This window comes from Synchiropus splendidus, chromosome 10, assembly GCF_027744825.2.
Source record: "Synchiropus splendidus isolate RoL2022-P1 chromosome 10, RoL_Sspl_1.0, whole genome shotgun sequence".
In the NCBI taxonomy this organism is placed as follows: Eukaryota; Metazoa; Chordata; class Actinopteri; order Syngnathiformes; family Callionymidae; genus Synchiropus; species Synchiropus splendidus.
Window position 1 is genome coordinate 9967585 of NC_071343.1, and position 24168 is coordinate 9991752.

At 44.8% G+C, this 24168-nt stretch overlaps 2 protein-coding genes across 5 annotated transcripts in view; both read left to right on the plus strand.

Annotated features, from left to right (window-relative positions):
• Window positions 1–259: 259 nt before the first annotated feature.
• Window positions 260–12157, plus strand: pgap1 (post-GPI attachment to proteins inositol deacylase 1). The gene is made up of 26 exons (XM_053877836.1): window positions 260–496; window positions 2485–2638; window positions 3936–4111; window positions 4480–4651; window positions 5174–5334; window positions 5439–5491; window positions 5578–5644; window positions 6281–6386; window positions 6760–6818; window positions 6890–6973; window positions 7152–7201; window positions 7267–7318; window positions 7408–7485; window positions 7677–7752; window positions 7827–7900; window positions 8181–8232; window positions 8295–8364; window positions 8439–8544; window positions 8803–8841; window positions 8904–9088; window positions 9149–9379; window positions 9562–9697; window positions 9789–9839; window positions 9908–10110; window positions 11116–11220; window positions 11291–12157. The coding sequence occupies exons 1-26, from the start codon at window positions 365–367 to the stop codon at window positions 11427–11429; spliced, it is 2811 nt and encodes a 936-aa protein (XP_053733811.1). The 5' UTR covers window positions 260–364; the 3' UTR covers window positions 11430–12157.
• Window positions 12158–17634: 5477 nt separating this feature from the next.
• Window positions 17635–24168, plus strand: part of hecw2a (HECT, C2 and WW domain containing E3 ubiquitin protein ligase 2a) — a 33840-nt gene continuing 27306 nt past the window's right edge. For 2 of the 4 annotated variants that reach the window (XM_053877288.1, XM_053877293.1), the window contains exon 1: window positions 17636–17976. The gene's annotated coding sequence lies outside the window, so the exon portion shown is untranslated. Of the gene's footprint in view, window positions 17977–24168 lie in introns of all 4 variants that reach the window. The other 2 variants (XM_053877290.1, XM_053877291.1) reach the window with 2 other exon arrangements.

Here is a 24168-nt window from a genome sequence, read left to right on the forward strand (position 1 = left end):
AGTAGTTAAAGGTTTTAGTGTTGCTAGGAAACATATATATATATATATATATATGCTCGTGTACTGTATATGTGTTTTTCATTTTGAAGATATGAATTATTAAATGCCAAGCGAGGAAAACAACACGTTTAAGTGAACGCTCCCCGCTCTCCGATTGGTCTGTTTTCTCGCTGTCTCGCCGTCTATTGGTCGCGTCGCCGATCTTCTCTATTTCTATTGGCTCACCAGGGTGTCAGTCGGAATGGCGTGTGCGTACAGTGGTTCCTGTTGTGAGAGCTCGAGCCGGTGTGTGAGTGACAGCAGCCCGTGTGTCTTCCACACAATGAACCACCTGTGCGTGTGAAGAAGAACCTGACGCGGAACCATGAAGTTCACCTCCGCGGCCTTTTATCTGCTCTCCGCGGGGCTTTTGGCGGTGGGTCTGAGGGAGTTACTAACTGGCTTCGAGGAGAACCGATGCAGTATGACCTACATGTTCGAGTACCCCGAGTATCGGGTGAGTATCCCGGCTAGTTATTACTACTGACACCGACATCGAGCCAACCATAGTGTCGAAACAGAAACGTGAATTCTGCCTGGAATGACTGCTGGAACCTTCTGGTGTGACGTTTCCGCGCTGAAGCGGTGACGTTAGCTTATTTTTCAAAGACTGGAGGTGTGTCCCACATTATATTAGCTTCACTATTGGGTTCGGAATTTGGTTTTAAACCCTGCAATGAAGCCCAGCAGGACGGAGTATTTTTATGTTTATGCTCTGACTAGTGAAGTATAGACCAGTGCTTTGTGTATTTTCAGCGTTTTCCATCATTCACTTTCGCTTGCTCCTTCCTCTCTTGAATCCCTTCGTCCAGCCACTGAAGACCTGTGTGCCCTTTTATCTGGTCCGATCTCTAACTCTCTATTGGCATGTGAGGACCCCAAACACCATAGATGGAAAACTCGCTGCTCTACTCCGAGTCTCTGATGGAGACCACAGAGATCCATATCCTTCCTGTGTTATGCACCTAGGATCTGAAATAAAAGCAGACCAAGAAAACCAGTTCACTCCTCAGATGGGTAGCTACAGTGGTATGAAAAAGTATCTGGACCTTTTGGAATTTGTCACATTTCTGCATAAAATCACCATCAAATGTGATCTGACCTTTGTCAAAATCACACAGATGAAAAAACAGTGTCTGCTTGAACAAAAACCACCCAAATATTTATAGGTTTTCATATTTTAATGAGGATAGCATGCAAACAATGACAGAAGGGGGAGGAATAAGTAACTGAACCATCACATTTAATATTTTGTGGCCCCCTTTGGCAGCACTAACTTCAACCAGACGCTTCCTGTAGCTGCAGATCATCGATCAGGACTAATCTTGTCCCATTCTTCTTTACAAAACTGTCAGATTCCTGGGATGTCTGGCATGAATCGCTGTCTTGAGGTTATGCCACAGCATCTCAATGGAGTTCAAGACTGGACTTTGACTTGGCCACTCCAGAACGTCTATTTTGTTCTTCTGAAACCATTCTGAAGTTGATTTACCTCTGTGTTTTAGATCATTGCCTTGTTGCAGCATCCATCCTCTTTTTAGCTTCAACTGTCTGACAGATGGCCTCAGGTTTTCCTGCAAAACATCCTGATAAACGTTTGAATTCATTTTTCCATCAATGATTGCAAGTTGTCCAGGCCCTGAAGCAGCAAAACAGCCCCAAACCATGATGCACCCTCCACTATGCTTCATGGGGGACGGTGTATCATGGTTTGGGGTGGAGGTGTTCATGCTGGTGAGCTGTTCCGTTCCATTTTTCCTCCACACATGACGTGGTGTGTTCCCCCCAAACAATTCCACTTTGGTTTCATCAGTCCACATAATATTTTGCCAAAACCTCTGGGGAGTGTCCAAGTGCGTGAGCGTGGGAAAAGTCAAAATTGGTTTCAATTGCTCTTTAAGTCTCCTTAGGCAGAGGGTTCAGTTACTTATTCCTCCCCCTTCTGTCATTGTTTGCATGCTATCCTCATTAAAATATGAAAACCTATAAATGTTTGGGTGGTTTTAGTTAAAGCAGACACTGCTTTTTCATCTGTGTGACTTTTGACAAAGATCAGGTCACATTTGATGGTGATTTTATGCAGAAATGTGACAAATTCCAAAAGGTTCAGATACTTTTTCATACCGCTGTATTCCATTTTTCCACATTCACATCAGTCTTGGTTGGTTGTGAGCCATAGTTCAGGCTTCATAGACAACACGAAACATAAGGAGGGTGTCACACTGATAGAGACGTCAGATGGCAAGACAAATTTGATTTAATGCTGACAAAAATATTGTATATACAGTGTTCATAGTATTTCTTCAATGTGGCATCTTTTCTGCACTTTAAAGATTAATAACACAAGTTTTGAAACTCAACCCTGAGGAACAACACTGTCTATGTCAAGACAGTAGATGTGGAATATAAAGCTTCATTTTTCTCCTTTTTTTTTCCTGTTCCCAGCGTTTGGCTTTACCTCGAAAAGTGGCGCGACTCTATCCTGCATATGGACTCTACCTGTATGGTGAAGGGCTTTATGCCCAGGAGACCCGGGAACTTAAGCTCAATGGCGCCCCTGTACTTTTCTTGCCTGGAAATGCAGGCAGTTATAAACAAGGTAAGTTCAAAACCTGGGCAAGTGATCCTGGAGTGATGTCTCGCAGGATGAGAGAATACTGTTTTCTTATGTTTCTTTGGTTTTCATCATTCTTGAGTTATGATTATGCTCAGGAAATTGAGATGGTAAATACAAATGTCTTGAGTTTAGACCACTGTTAAAGATAATCAATATAATACTTGCATATACTGACAATGCTATTAACCTCCACCCACGCCTAGTGCTTCCTGTTTTGTGGCCACTTATGGAAAAAACTTAAAGTTAATAGTTATTTACCGACTGTACTACAAGAGGATTCATTCCCACATACTACAACACCTTTACAATCACTTGTGCATGAGTTGCTTCAAGAAGTTGCACAGCAGTAATATGTGATTTAAGGATTGTTACTCATCCATTCTCTCAACCAGCCTGAGAATTGTTGTACTGCAGCCTCATTAGACATCTAGTGCTGAATAAAAGGAATGTTATTTCCCTGTTGTAGGAAGTCAATATGATCCTAGTAAAATTCATAAATCCAGCCATGCCTGCTCATGTTCTCATTTCAGACACTGGTCTATCCTCCCTAATATGCCTTCTTCTATTTTTGTTTTCTTCTTTGGCACAGAGCTTTTTACTAATAAATTATTAAACATGCAATTTGCAGTATGTTTACATATGTTTTATTCAAACAAGAAGTCAACTTAATGCGTTGTGATCATCAACCATTTCTTCCTGACGCAGACATTTCTTACATCTCAATTTTTGTCTTTGACACCTCCTGAGGTGCTGCTGCTCTTCTGTTCTGCCTAGCATGTGGGAGTTGAACACCCACTTAGTTTCTCATCATGTTTCACCCACCCACTGTCCTGCTGCTGTGTTGTTTCTTGTTTCACAACATTTCCTCCTTCAGAACCAGTTCCACCTGTCACAGGCCACTTGCTCAGATCCCAGTTTCTCTCTCAGATGCTTTAACTTATGCTGGCTCCTTCTTAAAAAAGATAAAAACTGAGCAGTGAATAACTTCAGGTTCAGGCTTTAAAGATAAAATCATGTATGTAAATCTAAATTACCTTTTCACTTAAAAATATGGCTTTAATATTATTTTTATTTTTTTTTGTCAAACCACTTCATATCTATGTGCACAACACCTATCTATTAGCAACCACTCACCAGTCAACAACAACTCTTATTAAATGCATGTTCTTATGCAACCTGGATCAGGGTCAGCATGCGACTGATAATCCCTGACTCTGATTCACTGTTGTTTATAATAGAAGTTTGACTATGTTCTTCATTGTGTTTCTCTCCTCTCCAGCTCGCTCTCTGGGTTCTGTGGCGCTGAGGAAGGCTGAGAGTGCGGAGGGAGGTCTTCACTTCAATGTCTTCACCGTGGACTTCAATGAAGAGTTAGTGGCGCTGTACGGAGGTAGTTTGCTGCGGCAGACTCACTTCCTGCATGAGAGCATCAAGGCCATCCTGAAACTCTACAAGGTAGCTTGGGGACCTTGTTCACAAATTCTATTGCGGTGTTGTGTTTCAACATCACACGTGTGTCACCGCCCTGCACACCCTCCTTCTCTTCCACCGGACCCTGAATCTGGCCCAGCTCACACGTGTCATTGACCACGAGGGGGATTGAGGCCCTCTGATCTTCATCGACACTAACAAGCCATCAGATGACGCTAATTCCAAACATATACAAGCAGCAGCTGCTTGAAACTAGACAGCAAGATATATATACTCATATATGCTTGCAATATTGCTTTGCTTAGTCTTTTGTTCTTCTTCCACAAGTCAGCACTCTCCAGCTCAGCGAATAATAGTTTGACCGTCTTCTCTCTTGTCTCTCCTCTGCTCAGCACCTGAAGAATCCCCCGCGTAGCGTGGTTCTGGTGGGGCACTCGATGGGTGGAGTGGTGGCGAGGGCGCTTTTCACCTTGCCAAGGTTCAACCCAAACCTGGTCAGCCTGATCATCACTCAGGCCTCGCCCCACCTGGCTCCAGTTCTGGTGCTGGACTCGTACTTGCTGGGTAAAAGCTGGCGTTGGTTTGCTGACACTTCTGAATTTAGTGGCGGTGGATATGATTAGGGAAATTGCGTCACCTTTTCTGCAGTATAGTTAAAGTTGCCCCAAAAATAACTCACCAATAATTCATAAATATTTTGCAATCGATACCGATGCCCAACAGGCCGATACCGATTTTGCCGTTTGTTTTTTTCTTTTTCTTTTCCTCAAATTAATCATACACAACAGTCATTTGTTTTAGATTAATTTCACCAATCTACAAAGTAACAATATAACACTCTGTCGAAAACATTGCAACTTTTAAAGCAAAAAAATTGTGCTATCAACTGCTGAAGGCTCTGATCTACGACAACAAAACTCGCATTTGCAGTGGTTTCGCCTGCGGTTAGCTCTGGTTAGCATTTTATATGAAATAGCATTTTATTAAAGAAAATAAATAAATCTGAAAAAAACAGCTTGTATTTGTTATTTGATCGGCTGATCATGATGAAATGCCCATACCAGACCGCTTTTCTCTCTCTCGCAGACTTCTACTCTGCAGTGAGGCAGAAGTGGGTGAATCAGGCCAGCAAGCTTCAGAACGTCACAGTCCTGTCTATTGGCGGTGGTTACCGTGACTACCAAGTGCGCTCTGGTCTGACCTCGCTGTCCTGTCCGTCCTGGGATTCCAACAAGTTCTCCCTAGTGGTTAGTGAACCTCAATGATCAGTGGCATGGATTCTTGGCAGCTGTTGATGATGCATGTGCTTTTCATGGATTTGTTCACTAATTCCAGATGTTGTGTTCCCAAGGTAACTGCTGTTCCCAGGACTTGGGTTTCCACTGACCACCTCTCTATCGTATGGTAAAATATATTTATGGCTGTCGGACCTAAAATGAACTTCAACTCCAGCTTCCTGCTGCAATGCATTGCATATTTTTTTTCCTCAGGTGCAAAGAGCTGGTTCTTGCCACTGTTCGGGCCTTTTTTGATCTCCTTGAGCCTGACACCAGACAGGTGAACACACACATGTTTGTATTGCTATCCCTGTGGCGACACTGTGAGGTTTCTCATTGACATAGTTCTTTCCCCAGCCTCTCACCCTTAACTTAACCCTCCAAAACACATGGCTAACCTTAACTAGGGCTCTGAACCAAATCTGACAAACTGACCAAACAAAGTTCTCATCCTCAAATTGAGATTTGGACCTGTGGGGACCAGCAAAAGGTCCTCACGACGACATAAGCTCCCCACGGAGATAGTGTTTTGTCAAGAATTGGTCCCCGTGAGGCAGTATAAAGAAGACCACACACACACTCACAGATGGGCACAGACACACACACACACACACGTTTGTTGTTTTGTTATTTTTGTGAGGGCTGCTCATTGGCATAACCCTTTCCCCAGCTTCTCACCCTTAACTTAACCATCCAAAACAAATGGCTCACCTCAACCAGGACTCTGAACCAAACTGAAACCCAGTTATAATGACCCAGTTACTTTGACATTTTAACCCCCAAAAAGGCCTGACAAAGCAAAATGTCCTCATAAGTGTCTTTATACATGTTACATGTACATGTAATATTATTACATGTACGCACGCACATACAAACACACACAGTGTAGTTGACGTTTCATGCTGCTTAACATCAGTTCACAGAAAACCCAGAGAAGAGGATGAACGTTCTGAACCACCACTTCATCAGACACCCTGTTCGGATGTTGGGAGGCACTCAGGAAACTTCCATCTCCATCCTAGGTACTAGGTACTCTCTGTTCACTTCTATACTTCCATTTTTTTCAGCAAAATGATGTTTTACTTGAAAAGCAGCTGACTGAAATCCAGAGGGGTGATTTTCTGCTGTTCTTTTGCTTAGAGAAGAAAAGGTTTCCTATTATGTGACCCCTAAAACAGACCTTGTTTTTGAGTTCACATGTTTCAAACTTGCCATAAAAAGTAAGAAAAGTACTTTGTTTATCTGTTTTTGTTGTCTGTCATTTAAACCCAACATAAATGGCTAAAATTAGTTCAGCGGGTTATATAACTGCATCATAAGGTTCAGGAAGCCTCAGTCTCTTGGGTTGTGCTGTGTACAGTCCTTGAAACTGTTGTGTTTCTTGCTCATTTTCAGATTCCCCCGAGGCGTGGAGCGAAGTCAACACGCTGCGTCTGGCATACAACACTCCCAAGGTAGTTAAATCCCAGAGAAATGAAAACAGAAGTCCTGTCAAGGTCATTTAAAAACGCTGTTTCTCCAACAGGAAGGACAAGTCAAGTACTTCCTGTTCAATCTGGCAAGTCGGCGAAAAGCCTACAGCCACTTCTACTGTCGAAGCAGCAACCTGGTAAGGTTTAAATTGTCTAGAATGAGTGTTTATAATGGTGCGGGGTTGGAAAGGGATATGGAGAATTGGGTGTTTAGAAATGGTGGAAGAATGGGTGAGTGTGGGAAAGAGGGCTGTATCAAAGGTTGAGATGCCAAGTTGGTCTTAGGATGACTGCATCGTGTGTTTTGTCCGACAGGAAATGACCAGCTGGGTGTTTGGCTGCGTCCACAAGAGTGGGGAATCATGGTGAGTGTGTGTCATGATTCAGCCTTTTCATTCAGTCAACATTAAACACTAGAACTCTTTGCCAGCGTGAAGACCGTGGATTTGTCTCAAGGGACAGAACTTCTACCCTCGTACAAGGTGAGTTGCCGAACCCAGAGGGGGAGAATGGAGAACAAGAACAGTCACATGGAAGCCAGCTTTCACTCACGTGTGTCTCTTCTTCTCAGGTGCTCATTCTGAGTCTCAGTGACTTGTCCTCTGTTACTCACCTGGTGGTGTCTGCGTCCAACCTCAACGGCAAACAGGTACCAGTCTGATCAGGTCACCTTCTTCTCTTACTCTCCAGTTTTCCTTGTTTGCTTTTCTGGTAGCTTTGCAGCTCTTCTGGTGGTCTGTTACCTCGTAACTGACATTTCCAAATCAACCATTTACATGTAGTGATATTCCAGATATGCCAGTGTGTGTGTGTAATTCTCTTTTCTTTATTTGGCAACAGTTCACAGTGGAGTGTGAGTGGCAGAGACAACAGGCGCAAACTCTGTCCGTCTCAGTTCCGCACGTCCTCTCTTTCGGTGAGTCACGTTGCTTGTATAAAATTTAGTCTCAAGAAACCAGAGAGTTTTTAATTCACGTCCTTCTTCATCAGGTTTGACCTCCAGTGACATCATTATCAACTCCTCAGGTCTCCTTCACAACGTTGTGTTGCAACACTTTCGCCAGGTAGTTTATTTGTGATGGGAACATTGAGATATTTTCCTTTCAACACACACACACACCATTTTCCTTTCAACACAAATCTTCTCATTTGAGATAATTTGGCAAAAGTTAACAACAACCTCCAAAAAAGACACGTTTTCCATGTTTTGCTTCTTGTGTGTGTGTCAATGAGTCAGTATTCTAACGTCGACTATTGGCCCTGTTGTTTGGAATGCAGTTTAACTGTGGGTCAGATAAACAGTTTAGAGCCTCTGTAACAACTTGTGAACCACTTTGTGCTCAGGTCTACCAGGCTTTCAGAATCAGCGTGGCAAGTCACTGCAAACTACAGAAAGGTAGAAACGGCGTCTGCTGATAACATGTCTGTCTAAACTGAACGGTTGTCGGCGTGTGTCAGCTGACAGGTTACCTAACGTGTACCGAATGAAGGCACCGTGGTTTCGGGAGGACTCACTCACAACAGTCAGGTGACATCAGCTCCTCTAATTTCTTTAGTTGTTTTAACAGTCACATGACTGATGTCTGTCATGTGCTCTGCCAGTATCCCTTCGGTGACTGAGATTTCGGGGATGCTTCACACTAGCAGTCCAGACAACACATCCAGTGTGGTCCTACAGCTCCACACTGCCCCCAACTGCCAGTACAAGGTAGAACTCTTGATGTTCCAGTATGTAGTGATGGGGCTTATGAAGGTTCATGAAACCTCATTTTCCAACCCCACTAGATGGCGCTGCTCTAGCATCTTAAGAATAATTACTATGAAACCTGTCAGAATTTTCGAATCAAGAGTACCACCTACTGAACCTTTGAAATAAGGACAGTGTTTCAAGCCTCACCAGCCCACCACTACCCATGTGATACAGGCTTTCAGAAGCTAAATATTTTTCATCTCCTCTTGTGCTCAGGTCTCGCTGAGGACTTCCCTGCCCCGGGTGCTTGGCCAGGTCAGGTCAACTGTTGTAAAAATTAAATGCGCAGCAAGTTCTAAAAGTTGCTCTGCTGTCAGGTCCTGAGGTTCTGTGGGCCCACGGTGCCCGTCTACACGTCTGTAACTCTTCTCCTGGCCTGTGGGGGGCAGCTTAGCTCCATCCTGAAGACAGGCAGAGCTGCTGCAATGAGTCAGGTGGTGGGCAGGGGTCTGCGGCCTCACTTGGTGACCCTGCCTGTCTACGCCCTGCACATCCTGCTCAGGTCTGGACCAAACTTCCAAGTGAGGTAGTTGATCCATTCTAACGCTCTGGTGTCCCGCAGCTGTAGCAGCTTCAGAGAGCTGTGGTCCCTGCTGCTGCTGCCTCCTGTGGACAGTCTCCCACCTACCTTCCCTGATGCAGCCTTCTTTGAAGAGGAGGCTCCAGAGGAGGAGTGGCCCCATCTGCTGACCCCGCTCCTCTATATCTTTGGTGCAGCCGTGGCTTTCTGGGGAAGTGCACTGCTGCATCTCCTCATTCGCCTCCTTTCGCTTATCCTAGCACCACTGCACAGGTGTGTGTTTCAGTTTCTGTTTTTGTGTTTATCCCTGCATGTAAATGTGTGTACATGTTGCTTTGTTAAGCTTCTGTATGGTGTGTGCTAGGATGCATTTATCATGTTATTCAGAGTAGACTTTACTTGTAAGGGTTTGCTTGACACCCAGTGTTTCTTCCCCGACCTTTTGCATTCTTCAGGCCGTCTGTCTCCAGGGACTGTGGGACACTGAAAGTTCGGACGCAGCTTCTCATCTTTGCCTGTCTGGCTGTTGTGGGTGGGACTTCCTGTGGAGCCATTTCCCTGGCGGTCGCCTTCCTACTGCACATCTACAGAGTGAGAGTGGAGAGTGTTTATCGTCAATTTGCAATTTCTCTATTGATATTCTTATATATTCGTATGTGTGTGTGTGTGTGTGTGTGCTCAGGTGTTGAGACTCCAGATGACAGAGCGCTCTTTAAACCACATGTTGAACCTGGTAAGCTCCACGATTGAAGCTGTCGTCTCCTGCACTGACCCAGAACTGACGTATCCTCCTCTTCTCAGGCTCCTCAAAAGCACAAGGAAGCTGAGAACGGATCTGTCAACAACGGGGAGACCAGGCAGTGCAACGGCGCCTCCCTCCTGTCAGAGAGCGCTCTGCAGGAGGCTAAGGATGATCTGCAGCTCCACCTGACTCTGTCTGCCATCTTCACGCTTCCTGTGATGCTGAGCGCACCGTCTCTCCTCCACTGGATTCGCAACCTGAGGTACGTGTGGACTCAGCTGCACATGAACGGAAAACCTACTGAATGGCCACATTTTCTCCAGTCTATGTTCCTAGTGACCATGGGTCTGGGCCACCATCCCAGAACAAATGGGCCCGGGCCCATTCACGTAATATAACTGATTCTTTACTATTGATTTAATTTGTGATCCATAACCATATTTAATCTACTTGCACGTAAACAAACCAAAACCTTGTGAAATGACATGAAACCATGTGATCATCGCAAATATATGTATATTCATCAAATTTACGAAAGAAAAAAATACCATTGATGCAAACTGTTGAGAAAATTGGAAAAGCTGAATCAAATTCCGAATAAAAGAAATATAATAAAACCATGTCTAAATATCATAAAATAAAAATTAAACTCCAAAGAACATATAAGTGAGGTGTAAATAAAAGTATTGCCATTTCAAAACTGCTTCAACAGGTGCTCTCATGAACAGTTTCTACTGTTGGGGGCACCATCACTTTAACTTCTCCATAGTTGGTAACATCACAGATTTGCAGCTGTCAGGTCAGTTCAATGACACACTACTGCCACCATACGTGACTAATGTGTTAAAACTGAGCGTCTCACAGCCCAAAGGTGCAAAACAAAAAAAACGTTTAGTGGCCCTCTAGGAGGCGCTCCTGGGCCAACCATGGGCCCCAGCCCTATGGTTAAGAATCACTGGTGTAGGTTACATACCCGACTTGTTGGTTGTTGCTGCTGTGTCGCTCTCCCTGGCGGTTGCACTAACCAGTGATGGAGCTGCTCTCCCTGCTTTTTCCAACCAATGTCGTAGCTGACTTTCATTTCTCCTCCTGCTGTTGTCGCTCACATCATTTCTGTGCTGCTCAGCGCTTAGTTCTTGGTAAAAGTTTCTCTCTACTCCAGTATCTCCACTCCTATAGCTCCGCATGTTTTTTTGGAAAAGAATGCATTAGATTGGACATCACAGTGTCTACAATATCCGTCCTATCAGTCCTTTGTTGTGTCCAGATATTCAACCCAGCTGGATCCCGACCCGTCATGGCCTGTGGTGATGCCACTCCTCCTCACCTACATCCTCCTGATCAACTGCAGCTCTCTGAAGCTGAGCCGCAGGTATTGGCTCGCTCCTCTGCTCGTTCTCCGCACAGAAAAATCCCCGTCATTCACCTGTACTCTCTTTCAGCAAACTCCTGAGCCTGACCTCCTGGCTCCCTCTCCCACTGGCTGTCGCCATGGTGACCTATTCCCCTCTTCACCTGTACAGAGTCACCTACTTTCTGCTGGCCATGCTGGCTCCTCTGGCCATGTGTGGTCTGCTCTGACAGCATCTGCTGAGCTCCAACCTTCACCACGACTGGCCTTTCTCCTGGCTCCTGTTTGCCACTCTGGAGCTCTGTGAGATCAATGTTCTAGCAATGCCCCAGAAAGTTGCTAGCTACATTCCATGGAAACATTTTGACTCGCTGGAGAGTCGATGGAAATATGTGGGATGGAAACCAAGTTTGCCTTCATTCCGTGTCTGTCGCTCTGCCTTACGTCGCGTTGATTCTCCAGAACCTGTGAGCCGGAGCGAAGCGTTACAGGGTGCGATTATCTGAATGTTCTCGCCAGAGTCCACTGTGGACTCTGTGTCACTGCCTAAAGATTGGACTTTTTACTGACGTGTCTTCGCCGACTGGTACAGCAGTCACAGTTTGACCATCGACCTAACAAACCCAAAGTGATAATGTTTACATTGTGTGTGTCACATTACACATTCTGGGTGCAGCAAATGCGTGCGTGTGCAGACATCTTTGATAGACATTGCCTTTTTTTTTTTTTTTTCTTTACGTGAAGTGGTGCATAAGGTGGCAGCAAGTCAAGATTGGTCTTATGTCCAAGTCTTAAAGTCTTCTGGTGCCAAGTCGTGTCTAAAGTCGTACCAGACACAGATTCGCTGAATATGTAGCCACTACTTGACTTTCTTTCATGCCTTTACTTGGAGCTCTCTGCTTTGTTTTTGGCAAATTCCTGAGAGTGGAAAGTTGAAAAAAAAAAAAGATTTGACAAAGCACATGTCTCACTGGGCTCTGACACCTCAGAACCTGGGATCCAACTAGCAAGCGGTGGAATGACACTGCGATATATTCCGTCCCTGACAAGCTTCTGATATCCATGAGGTCAGAGTCGTCGCCACACAGACCACAGACATTCAGCAGTGTAAATGAGATTGAACCATTAATGTAAGGATACGTCAGTGCACATACATCAGAAAGAGATTCACCACACTTTCATGTTTCCTCTAAACATCCTGGTTGTTGTTAAGACAGACAGCAGCTGGGGTGGTGCAAGTGTGTCATGTCGATCATGAACTGATCCTTTCGGTTTCGAGTTGCTATGTGCCTTTCCACTAGACGGCAGCAGAAGTGCTGAACAGAGACAATCTGCCATCCTCAACTGATCCCTGTAAATACACTGCCACCACCCACTGGCATCAGTGACCTGGCTTGTGGTGGCCAACACTGGTGTGGAAATTTCCCTTCCTGTTAATCCCTGCAGGGGGCGCCAGACCGCTACTCTTCTGCTGACCGGCATCTCTGTGATCCTGGTCTCTATCTGCGCTGTGGAGTAAACACACGCTCATGTGATCTCGCTGATTGTAACTGTGCGTGTGTGACAGGCGTCTTTCAGGTGTATAAACTGTGGCCCTGAATATGGTGAAGAAGCTGTTAGAACAATAGTGATCCGTGTTCACTGTGATCGTGTTTTGGACTCACGCTGTTGCTTTCCGCTTCATTGAATTTACACAGACATAGACGTGTGTATTGTTTGTGGTTTGATAGTATTCTATTTTGTACAGTCGCCTGCCCGGACAGCAGGTATCCACTGGGGTTGAATGTCCGATTTGTAAATGAGATTCTTCCCCGACTGCTTGGGGTATGAGGTCGACGGATGGGTACGTGCTGCGGAGCACTGGTTATTAGCACTGGTTTGTGGCCAAACTACATTAACATTATGAGTCCAAAGTAGCATTTCTCCAAAGATTCTCATGACTTTCCCTTAGAAGTGAGGTGAAACGCTTCGAGAGTTGCTGATCTTAAGCATTGATAGGAGCTCACTGATGCGTCTCGGACTCATCTTCCCTCAAAAACAACCGAAAATAGGGTGAATAATGGAAGGATCTTTATTGCGTTGTGACCATCTTAAACAGTTGTGAAATGTCATTCCTGTGGAAAAAAAAAACAAGCTGAACGCTCTCCATCTTGTACGTAGTCCGTTCTGTTCTTGCCCAAGCAAACAGCAGTTTTTAGTAGACTCATGAAGCTTCATGAAACAGTGCCTGCATTTTCCAAGCCCACTAGAGGGCACTCTCATCTCTAAAAATCTTTGGATTTGAACCACGATTTCAATGAAACCTCACATCATTTTTTTTGGACAGAGAGCGCCACCTTCCGAGCTCTGATAAATGACTGTTTCATGAAGCTTCACATGCCCTTCACTTGCTACTTACTAATGAATGTCATGAAAACACAAGCCAGGTAAGCGCCACTAGAGTGAGTACATTTTTACATCAGATCAATAATCAGCACAATAACACGACAGTATTGTCTTAAATGAGCGCCACCTGTCTGTGGGTTTTAACTATGGTATCATTTATGCTCACTAGCTGTGTTAATATAGATGTGAGGTCTGTATTAATTGTGAAAATGTAAGTGCTTTAAAGTCTGTGATTTATTTTCTGCTGACTCGGCTTCAGCTTCTATTTTTGGTTGCCTTTTATATTTTATCGACGTGACTCGCGTGTGATGACTTTTTTTTTTTGTTTTTTTTTAATTCCTCAGGTTTAAACTCGCCGTGTCAAATGGATGGTGTTGTGTTCTATCTGATGTCACTGCGGAAAGCAAACTGCTATTTTTTGGCACCGTAGTCGTTGCAATAAAAGAAAGGAAATGACTTGAGATGGGTTTTTGTGTTTGTTTTGCAGAATTCAATTTACATTTTTCATAAAAATACAGTTCAGAAGACTTATTTGCCTTTTTATTTTTGTTGAAATAGGTTCGCAGGCTTGTGGATAGATCATTCTGGGAAAATGGAGTTGTGTTTATTCAGAGAAAAGTAATTCATAGATTTGATCAGGTATGGTGACATTCAGGATGCAGGTTTCTACCCTCTCTGTGGTTCTTCTGTGACGCACATCTGGTCCTGCTCCAGTGGTTGGCCAGAGCTGCTCTTGATGCGCTGCTTCTTCTCCCTCTTGTGCTGCTCCAGCATCTTCTTCAGCAGCTCGATCTGCTGCTGCAGATCTGCCTTCTCCTTGTAGATCTGCGAGCTGATGACCTGCAGCTCCAGCTCCGGGTTCCAGGTCAGACGTGACCAGCTCACTGGCACCTTGACCGAGACGGGCTCGTGGTTTTGCTTCTCCTTAGCCCGCTTCTTCTCCTGGTCCAGAGCCTTCATCATCACGCACAGGACGGCCTCCCTGTAGAGCAGGTCGTGCTCTCGGTTCTGCTTCTCCAGGACCTGGATCAGCTGGTCAGTCTGTTGGACCAAGTCGTCGGTGCTGACGGCTGCTGCTTCCGTGTCAGTGAGAGGGCTCTGCTGGAAAGTCAAGGCTCTCTTGAATGCAGGAATCACTCCAGACAGAGCCCCTGAGCCGATTTTCCCCTGCTTCTTCGGCACCTGGAGCTTCTTCTTCAGTGTTTGCCAGTGCTTGTTTCCTCTGAAGGATGCCGAGAGAGATCCAGCTTGCTCCGCCAGCCTTCCGCTCCAACCATGGCCTCTTGTTTTCTCTTTCTCCTCATCATGCAAATCCACTAGTTCCATCTTGCTGGCTGTGTTTATCTTCTTCTTGACCACCGTGTCAGTTTTCACCTCGTCCTTGGTCTCCGTTACATCAATGACAGCAGCCTCCACTTCTCTCCCTGCTGCCTTGTCTTGCTCCTTCAGACCAACAACTTTCTCCATCACCTTCTCCCCGGCTGCCTCAGCTTCCTGCTTGACCCCTTTGTCCGACTCCATTTTGGCCTCGGTTGCTGGCTCAGTCTCCTCTGAGATATATTCACACCTTCCTGTTTTGCTCTCAACTTCCTTCGTGTCCATCTCCAAATGTGTGCGGAAGTGTGCGCTCGCTGTATTTATAAGATCACTGCATTGCTCGATCACTGCCGCTGACTTTTACGCCTCATGATGGCGATACAAAGTGAAGTTCTCCTGGTAAATGTTGTTTATTCGGATGAAAGTCACAGCTTTTGGATAAACACTCACGAGTCAATGGCTTTGTTGTGACTTGTTTGTTTTCTATTATTATTCGTTTTACCTCTTCAATGCTGACAAAATAATCCCGCCCAAAATGGCTTCCAAACTACAGCATCTGTCTTTGTATTTCCAATCCAGAGTTCTGGTCATGTGAGATGTCCATCGTAAACATATTAAGTGTAAAATATAAATATTTAAAAGAAAATAAAAATAATTGAGGCCCAAGCTTTTGGTGAGCTTTGCACTTGAAGTACTTTTTGGGAAGGTGAAAAAGTAGTTCTGTCTTTGGACAATATCAAGTCATATTTATATTATTATATTAAGATTTTGTTGAAGCTGGAAACACAATTTTTACACAATTGTCCGTCCAAAAACACGATTGTTGTGCATTTCGGTGCTTCATTAATGGCGGTAATCTACAGCACAATTGTTGAGTTTTATTATTGAATACGGCTAGTTTGATCAATCTCTGAAAGTTTTCATGCATATCATCATATATTGGCCAGTAGGTGGTGCTCTGAGGTTCCATAGATATGCGGTGAGGTTCAATAATAATGGTTGCTCAAATCCAAAGATTTTAGAGCAGACAGTGCCATCTAGTGGCCACTGAAAATGAGGACACTGTTTCATGAAGCCTCATGAACACATCACCAGTTATGTCTGTCTCTTAAGCGTTTGTGATACTCTTAAATCTCACGTGAGCCTGAGTAACTATTTGATGATGATAAATTTCAGGTGTGTGGTAACAATATGGTCCCAAGCGTCGCTCAAGATGTTGACATTTTTAAACAACAGATGAGTCCAGAATAAATGGTCGTGGTTGGAGGTCAAATATGAAGTTATACAGGACACACGGTAAAGTGGAAACTAGAGCGGCACTGCGACACCTCCTGTACTGTAGTCCACTTGATCTCAAACCCATGATATTATTGCCCAACATGTACTCAATCTATATTTGACGTGGTGAATATATTCCAAGTGTAATATGATCAATTGGACAGCAGGTGGCACGAGCATAAGGAGCTTCCTTGACTGCATTAATGGCTGAACAAAAAAACTTCTCTATTTCAATATACATGGATTTCATTTATACTATGTTTTAGGTCCCGTCGTCAAAAATTCGGTTGTGACACGACAACAACTCAAAATGCAATGAATTTTTTCCAACTCAAAAAATGACTTGCAAACAACTTGTCTGGCATCCTTGGACCGTCTGAACGTCAAGGACTGCAAAGAAATTGATCAAAAGTCGAATTTTGGTGAATTCTTGAGAAATCTGTTGTGACACAACGATTACTCAAAATGTAAAAAAAAAAAAAAAACTTTCTGGCATCCTTCGACCATCTGAACATCAAGGAAAGTGAAACAATTGATTGAAAAAAACTTGAATTTTTTTTTTTTTTAATAGGTTGTTGCACAACTACGGCATGCCAAAAAAAAATACATTTTTTCAAAACTCAAATGATTTGAAAACAACTTGTTTAGCATCCTTGGACCATTTGAACATCAAGGTACACAAAGAAAATGATCAAAACGCAAAAGTCGAATTTTGGTGATTTTTTGAAAAATCGGTTGTGACATGAAGACGACAGGGCCGTCATTAAAAAAAACTGTCAAAAAAAAAAACTTTCCTTTTTCTTCTCCTCCTTCTGTTGTTCCTGTGACGGGAGGTTCTGGTCTGGATTGACCATAGCCTCATCACTGAAGTTAAAATTTAGCTCACAATAAGTTAGAATTTAAAAAATACCAAACATATACATATTTAAAAAGTAAGCTGTTACTTATAACTGTCGAAAATAATAATAATGCTAACAATAACAATACAATTATTTTACCAAAAAGTAAACAACAACAACAATGAAATAATAAATAAATAAATAAAACGCACACCACACAGAAACTCAAGTCGAAAAAGTCAGAAAAGTAACGTCATCATTGTGGAATATAAATGACTGACATTGTGTTAAGCATGGACATGATTGTCAACAACAACAAACATAACAAAAAGAAAAAAAAATTAAATTAAATTGCGATGAATAGAAAATGAAAATACCAGAATACGGATTGCAAGCCAGACGGACTGAACTAACAATAAAGCAATTATTTAAAGTATTTTTTAATCACTTTTGTATTTTGTGGTGTTGTTTTAAGAAATAGGATAAAATAAAAAAAAAAAAGGTGTACGTCTGCCATGTGAAAGCGAAAGTCCTGTCAAGCCCCATGACGAGCCGTGATCGATCGTCTGTGCCAACGTTTCTCCACCTCTCTCCTGACTCCAGTGCAGCAGCGGGTCCACAGGTTCCTCCGCTCGGCTGCAGTTGCTGCTGCGCGTCACCGCCCACTGAGGCTCTAATATGCGTGTTCATGTTTAATCTGGACCCCAACACGCCGCTCTCTGCAGCAGAACCGAGGACGTGACGACATCGCGCCTGTGATCCGCGTGTCTGCAGCAGGGCTGGACGCCGCTCCTGCTGCTGCTGCTGCTGCTGCTGCTGCAGTGTCCCGGACTCCGCAGCGGCGATCGCGTTGCTGGATCCGTGTGGAGAGGGGAGAGAAGGAGAGGGGGGCAACCAGCGCGACACCCCACCCGTCTCGCTTGATCCGGACTGCGGGATCCGGAGCGGCACTTTGCAGGTACCGTCTTCATCCCTGCCCGCACCTCTGCGTCAAAGTAACGGGGCTCGTGGAGCTGGCGACGGCGATGCTCGTTCGAGGCTGTCATGGAAACCAGCGGCTGCGTTTGTTGTGCTTTTGCGCCTGTTGGGGAAGAGCGGGGGCGGAGGTGGGACGGGGGTGAGGGGGGGGTGGATGGATCGATGGTGGTCGCGGTGCATGTGTCCTGTGGAGGATGCATGAAGAGACAATGACGTAGGGAATCCCCACAGTAATCCAATAGCAGCCGGTCACACCTGCACACCCACGGCGCTGCGTGGATGCTGCAGGAGCGGCGTGGAGCCTTCACGCCTGGAAAGCCTTCAAGTCTTACGCAACCTGGTTTTAGTGAGGTGACTGACTTGGTGTTGGACGCGTTTCTTAGATCCAAGTGGCGCGTGTGAGACTTGCGTCATTCAAGCGGTTGAAAGATTAAGACTGAAACGCCCGTCACCAAACCAATATTATGTCATTGACGCAAACGGCCGAGAATTCATGAGAATATGCTTTACAATTATTGTTTGTGCCGAAATGACGGATTTATTATGAGTTTAAAGACTAAAACAACATTAAAAATCCACCATATTTCTCTAGAGAATAAATATTACATTGATAAATATTAAAAAGACAGATCTTCGTTGTCTCTACAGAAGTAGCTCAGAACTAGAGTCCTGAATCGGACAGACAGCACCATTTGAAGCGACTGGACCCAGATCTATTTCAGAGAGGATGGGTCTTGAAACATTAGTTTTGGGGTCTCCATCTGTGCGATAAAACCAAACTTCAAACTTCTGAGAACGATGACATCGGCGCTTTATCTCCCTTGTCTTCCACCCAGAAAGATGGCCACTCTTCTGTTATTTTAATGCTACCCTTTATCTGCCAGCCCAACACCCCAAATGGCAGAGTAAAGTTTAACCTTTGAACTCGCATTATGCAGGTCAGAACTTCACCGACCTGTTAGAGCCGTCTCTCCTGTTAGGTAGGCAGGTGTGAGGGGGGGGGGGGGAGTCCAAATACAGTGGTACCTCAGTTTTCAAACGTCCAGGAATTCAAACAAATCAGAGTTCGAACAAGTATTTTGTGATTTTTTTGCTTCTGATTTTGAATGAAAATCCAGAACTCGAACGCCCCCCGAAAAAAGCCGGAAAAAACATAAAGTGCACGGACCGATCAGCTGACCCACGGGGCGCTTTGTTATTGCGTATAAGGCAGCCTCTGTATGCAGACGTGTCCCGTTAGCTCCATTTACTGAGTGTTTTTTCTTCATACTGAGGTGTAAAACCTTTCCTGTCTCCACACTGGACCGTGGTAGAGTGTCACAGGGGAGGTGCTCGCTCTCCACACACACTCCAGGGTTTGATGTCCTGTTGTGGGCTGGAGCTGGGACAGGGATGAGGCGAGTCTGGGACAGAGCGTGACTTGGTTTATGACTTTGTCACAGCCAAACTGCACAGAGGCGCACATTCAGAGCTGGACACGCACCGGGCACCTCTTCACTTCTGGAGAGACGTCACTCACTCGGCAACCCCTCCCACATGCAGCGGCCACACACATAGAGGAACAGCGCACCTGCAGCAGACACTCTACATTCACTCCTACAAAAGACTATTTTAAGGCTTGGAACACATTATTTCTTTTTCCATTCATTGTAATGGGAAAAATCTATTCAGATATCGAACAATTCGCTTCTTGAACGGCCGTCTGGAACGGATTGTGGTCGAGAACCGAGGTACCACTGTACTATCTTATATCGTCTTGAATGTGAGTTTTCTTCTTCAATATTTACAAGTATATGATCTGATCTGTGTCACAGATTTGGGGGTGATGAGGGGCCCCAAAACCAACACCCTTGAGATCCACTGATACGGATGCTAACTCTGGGATCTACACTGGGAAAAACAGAGCAAATACCTAGAGAAAAATGTTGTCCTCAACCTCCAAAATTCTAGTCAGTGGAGCGCCTAGCGAATCACCTCACACCTAGCTACTCCAGAAACATGAGCAAGCAAACACAAGGTAGGGTTTGTCCCGTTGCTGTTGCACTCCAACCCTGGTGAATTATTATTATTTGACTAACATCATCACATCACGCGAGCACCAAGTGACCAAGTCTTTGCTGTCACGACGGACAGATTGTGCCGTTGTTCCTCTGTCAAATCAAAGAGGCGCGTTATTCTTGAGACGACTTTGAAAGGGATCTGTCCTGCGGAGATAAATCGTGGAGTCCATCAGAGAAGAGTCTCGTCTCTATATAAAGATTCAGGTGTGATTAATCCCGCTTGTTATTAATAGATAAGTCAGCCATCTAAACTTAGCCAAAAGGATATCAATCTGTCTCCGAGCCATTTTTGGCCTGGCTGAGTTCACTCATAACTCCTGAGTGGTGACTCACCCAGACGGACGGGGTCTGGAGAAACAGCCCGAGTGGGCTCCGCTTCAGCTGGAGAGTGGAGTAAGGAGGAGGCTTGTCTGGGTGGACAGTGAGGGAACGGGCCGAGGCGTCACCTTTATCGGGAGTCTGTGCATGTGTGGGGGGGCTTGTTTATCCTGCTTTATGGGGACCGATTATTGACCAAACACTTCCTTGTGGGGTCTGTATGACTTTTTTAAGCCACTATTTGAGGACGAAGACGTCAAAATAACTGGGTCATTGTGTAAGTTTGGTCCTAGTTTAGGTCCTGGTTCAGGTTAGCCATATATTTGGAATGGTTAGGTTTAGTGTGAGAAGCTGGGGAAAGCATTGTGGAGAGAGAGGTTCCTACAAAGACTGAGATACAGTTGTGTGTGTGTGTGTATTGTAATTTATTTTTCTGACTTTTACTTTTTGAATCAGTGGTAACTGAAGTTCCTGCATGGATGCCGCCTTTAACTGACTCACTGGGACATGAGCATAAAGCAAAAAAAGTTCCTCTGACTATGTCTGTCGGCCATTTTTGTGAACAAATCTGCCGATACTCTCAATGTAGATGTCCACCGCCAAATCTTTCTGACCAATGTTAGCTTTAACTGTGGACAGTATTTTCAACAAAGTTAGCGTCCAGGTTTTCTTTTGTGAGACTTTGACCCTGAAGATAGAAGAAGCGATGTGTACCAATGGAATAGTTAAACAAACAAACTTATTACAACAGAAAAGCCACTTTTCACAACCATCCACTGGAGTTTCCAATATTCATGACCTCGCTTGTATGCAAGAGCCGGTCACATGACTTGAACTGGGGGCTCCACTGGCTCAAATGTCCGATGGCGATACGCATCGCTTGAATGACTCCAGGTGAATTCATGCTTAAGGAATTATTAATTACCAGACTGAAGTCCCTGAGCTTCACTGCTTGATTCACATGTGAGTGGAGTGAAGTGACAACACTGGTCGGGTCCCCCCCACTGTGCTCCTGCGGAGGAGACTGCAGCACTTCAGTGCCCGACAGAGCGGGCACCTTGGGGAGCCTTCACACACACACACACACATATATTTGGGAAGTCCCGGCAATGACATCACAGCTCATAAACTCCACCAGAGATTATTATTATGACCATAGTCTTCTCATCCGGTTAATGCTGCGCCACAGTAAGGTTTTTCTACAGTGACTGAGAAGTGACAAACTTTTGAAACAAATTTCTTGGAACAAATTTACAAATGGTGAAAAATATTTACAACATTTCAGACAAATTTACAAGCTTCTTCAGCAAGTTTGTATGTAAATATGTTTTCAGAGTCTGTGGATTTGTTTTCAGTGTATGCAAACTTGCTGCAGAACGGTTCGGAAAGGAAGGGACCCAATTGTGACGTGATCCGAAAGTGGTTGCTGGGGATGTACCGCGTTCAATCGCATCTCATCGTCTTGTCTCACTCGCAGTAGATGCGTTTGTGTGAGTGTCTGCCACATCGTTCTATAATCAAATAGTTGGCCAAGATTACGCAGTTTCAATCTGGTGGATTATTCAGGAGAATAATCTGTTCTGCGGTAATAACCTGCAGCATTAAGTTTCACTTTGACAGTCTGCAGGCTAATATTCACCCCATATAAACTTGTGACATCCACGATGACGTGGTACGAGTGGCCTTCGTCGAAGTATTGTGCAAGTCGACTTAACTCATCTACTGCATCTGTTTCTCCAACGTCCACCAAACATTCCGATGAACGCTCACACGTGAAACAAAAATGCACTAAGTTGCTGAAGTGAGTTCTGCCAAACGGACAAAAAACGTTCCGCGTTTACAGTAGTTACTCTTAATGGTGATCCCCACGATTGGGACAAGTGGAACATTCCTAGCAACCACTTCCGGATCACGTCCGTAATTTGGTCGCCTCCCTTTCCGTACAATTCTTTGGAAAATTTGCATACACTGGAAACACATTTACAAACTCTGAAAACACTTTTAAATTTAAAATTTAAAAAAATTTAATTAAAAAATTGAATTTTAAATTTAAATCAGGAAAACATTAGTTTGCTAAAGATGTTTGTAAATTTGTTTCAGAAGTTGGTAAATGTGGTTTGCACTTCTCAGCCACCGTATTTTTCTCTCTGTCAAATCTGATGCACCTAAACATTTAGGCAATATAACAACAGGGCACTGATACAAATTGCTTTAGTGTATTAAAAAAAAAGAACCCATCCATCCATCCATCCATCGGCTGTATCCGTTGCCAGGGGCAGCAGCTTCAAAAGGTGACACCAAACACAACCCTGGTCCTGTCTCCTCCCAGGAAGGGAGGCGTCCAGGGGGCGTCCTCATGAGATGCCTCACCTCAACTGACTCCTCTCAGTGCAGAGAAGTAGTGGCTCTTCTCGGAGTCTCTCCCGAGTGACAGAACTCCTCAGCTTATCTCGAAGGGAGGCACCTCCCACTCACCTGGGAAAACCCATTTTAGCCGCTTTATCCGGGAACTCTTTCTTTTAGTCCTCATGATCGTAGGTGAAGGTCGGGATGAAGATTGATCGGTAAATAGAGAGCTCTGCCTTGTGGCTCAACTCTGTCTCTGCGGTAGAGCAACTGCCATTCCGCCCGGGCTCCGCCGATTCACCAACCAATCTCCAACTCCCTAACCCCCCGACTCGAGAAGTTTGGGAAGAATATATATGGGGCAGATAAAATATTAAAAGAAAGGATGGATTTAGTGGGAAAAAGTGACACAATGAAGTTGTCAAAGGGACAGCGTCATGACAAACTCCTTTACTATTTTCAAACCATCCGTCCATTTTCTCTTGCTTATCTGAGTCTGGGTCGTGGAGGCACCCGCAGAAGTGAAGAGGCCCAGAATCCCCACTCCCTAGAAACCTCCTCCTGCACATCCAGGAGGATTCTGAGGCGCTCTCAGGTTGGAGACATCGCCTCTTCAGGTGGTTCTAGGTCTGCACCAGGTCCTCCTCCCAGAAAAACACCTCACCAGGGGCCTGTCCTAAAGGTGTTCATCGAGTATCACGGCTAAATTACGACATACTCCCATGCTATTTTTCCGTTTTTCAAAGGAATAATGGAGACAGAATCCTTGGAACCCAGAGTGACGTAGGTAACCCATTCACATGTAGCAGAACATCCCATGTCACTGCTCTCTCCGACAACCTGCTGCATGCCTGTTTAGTATTCGGATCACAGCCCAGTGTGGATATGTGCTAGGAGAGGATGCGTCTGGAGAACTGCACACCATCTTGGGCTCTGATCCATCCCTCCACTCGTCCGCCTCCTCTCTGTCAAAACCGCATTCCGGGAGACGGCGGTGCTTGACAGATTCATCATCACTTCGGGGGTTTGGGCCGAACCAAGTCGCCTCAGACAATGGCGCAGTTACATAACGCAGCAGGAGTTACTGCTCCTCTTATTGAGGCGTCTGGTTTTTCGTCTCTGCTCCGCCCTGACGTCAGCGTCAGGACGCTGTGTGGGCCCGCGGGCACACGTGAGCAGGATTTACCAATTCCTACATCTGTGATGAAGGTTTTATTTTGCCGTAAATCCCCCAGTGTGTGTGTGTGCGCGTGCCTGATGCTGGGTAATCTTGTCATGTCAGGGATGTCCAGGCTTCCCTCACGTCACAGAGGGCAGATCTTCATTCGTGATACGCCTGCCTCATCATCTCTGTCCCAACACAAATGAATTGGAGAATCGATTCTAGAACAAGAAAACACTCTTTTGTGTGATGTAGAAAAGAGAGAGAATTTAACATGAAAAGATGT

Excerpts from the sequence above, each read along its gene's own strand:
- pgap1 (XM_053877836.1), top strand. The coding sequence starts at position 365 with ATGAAGTTCACCTCCGCGGCCTTTTATCTGCTCTCCGCGGGGCTTTTG. Across the intron at positions 8,233-8,294 it reads TCACTGCAAACTACAGAAAG|CTGACAGGTTACCTAACGTG; the intron begins GTAGAAACGGCG and ends GGCGTGTGTCAG. Across the intron at positions 10,111-11,115 it reads CACTGGATTCGCAACCTGAG|ATATTCAACCCAGCTGGATC; the intron begins GTACGTGTGGAC and ends TGTTGTGTCCAG.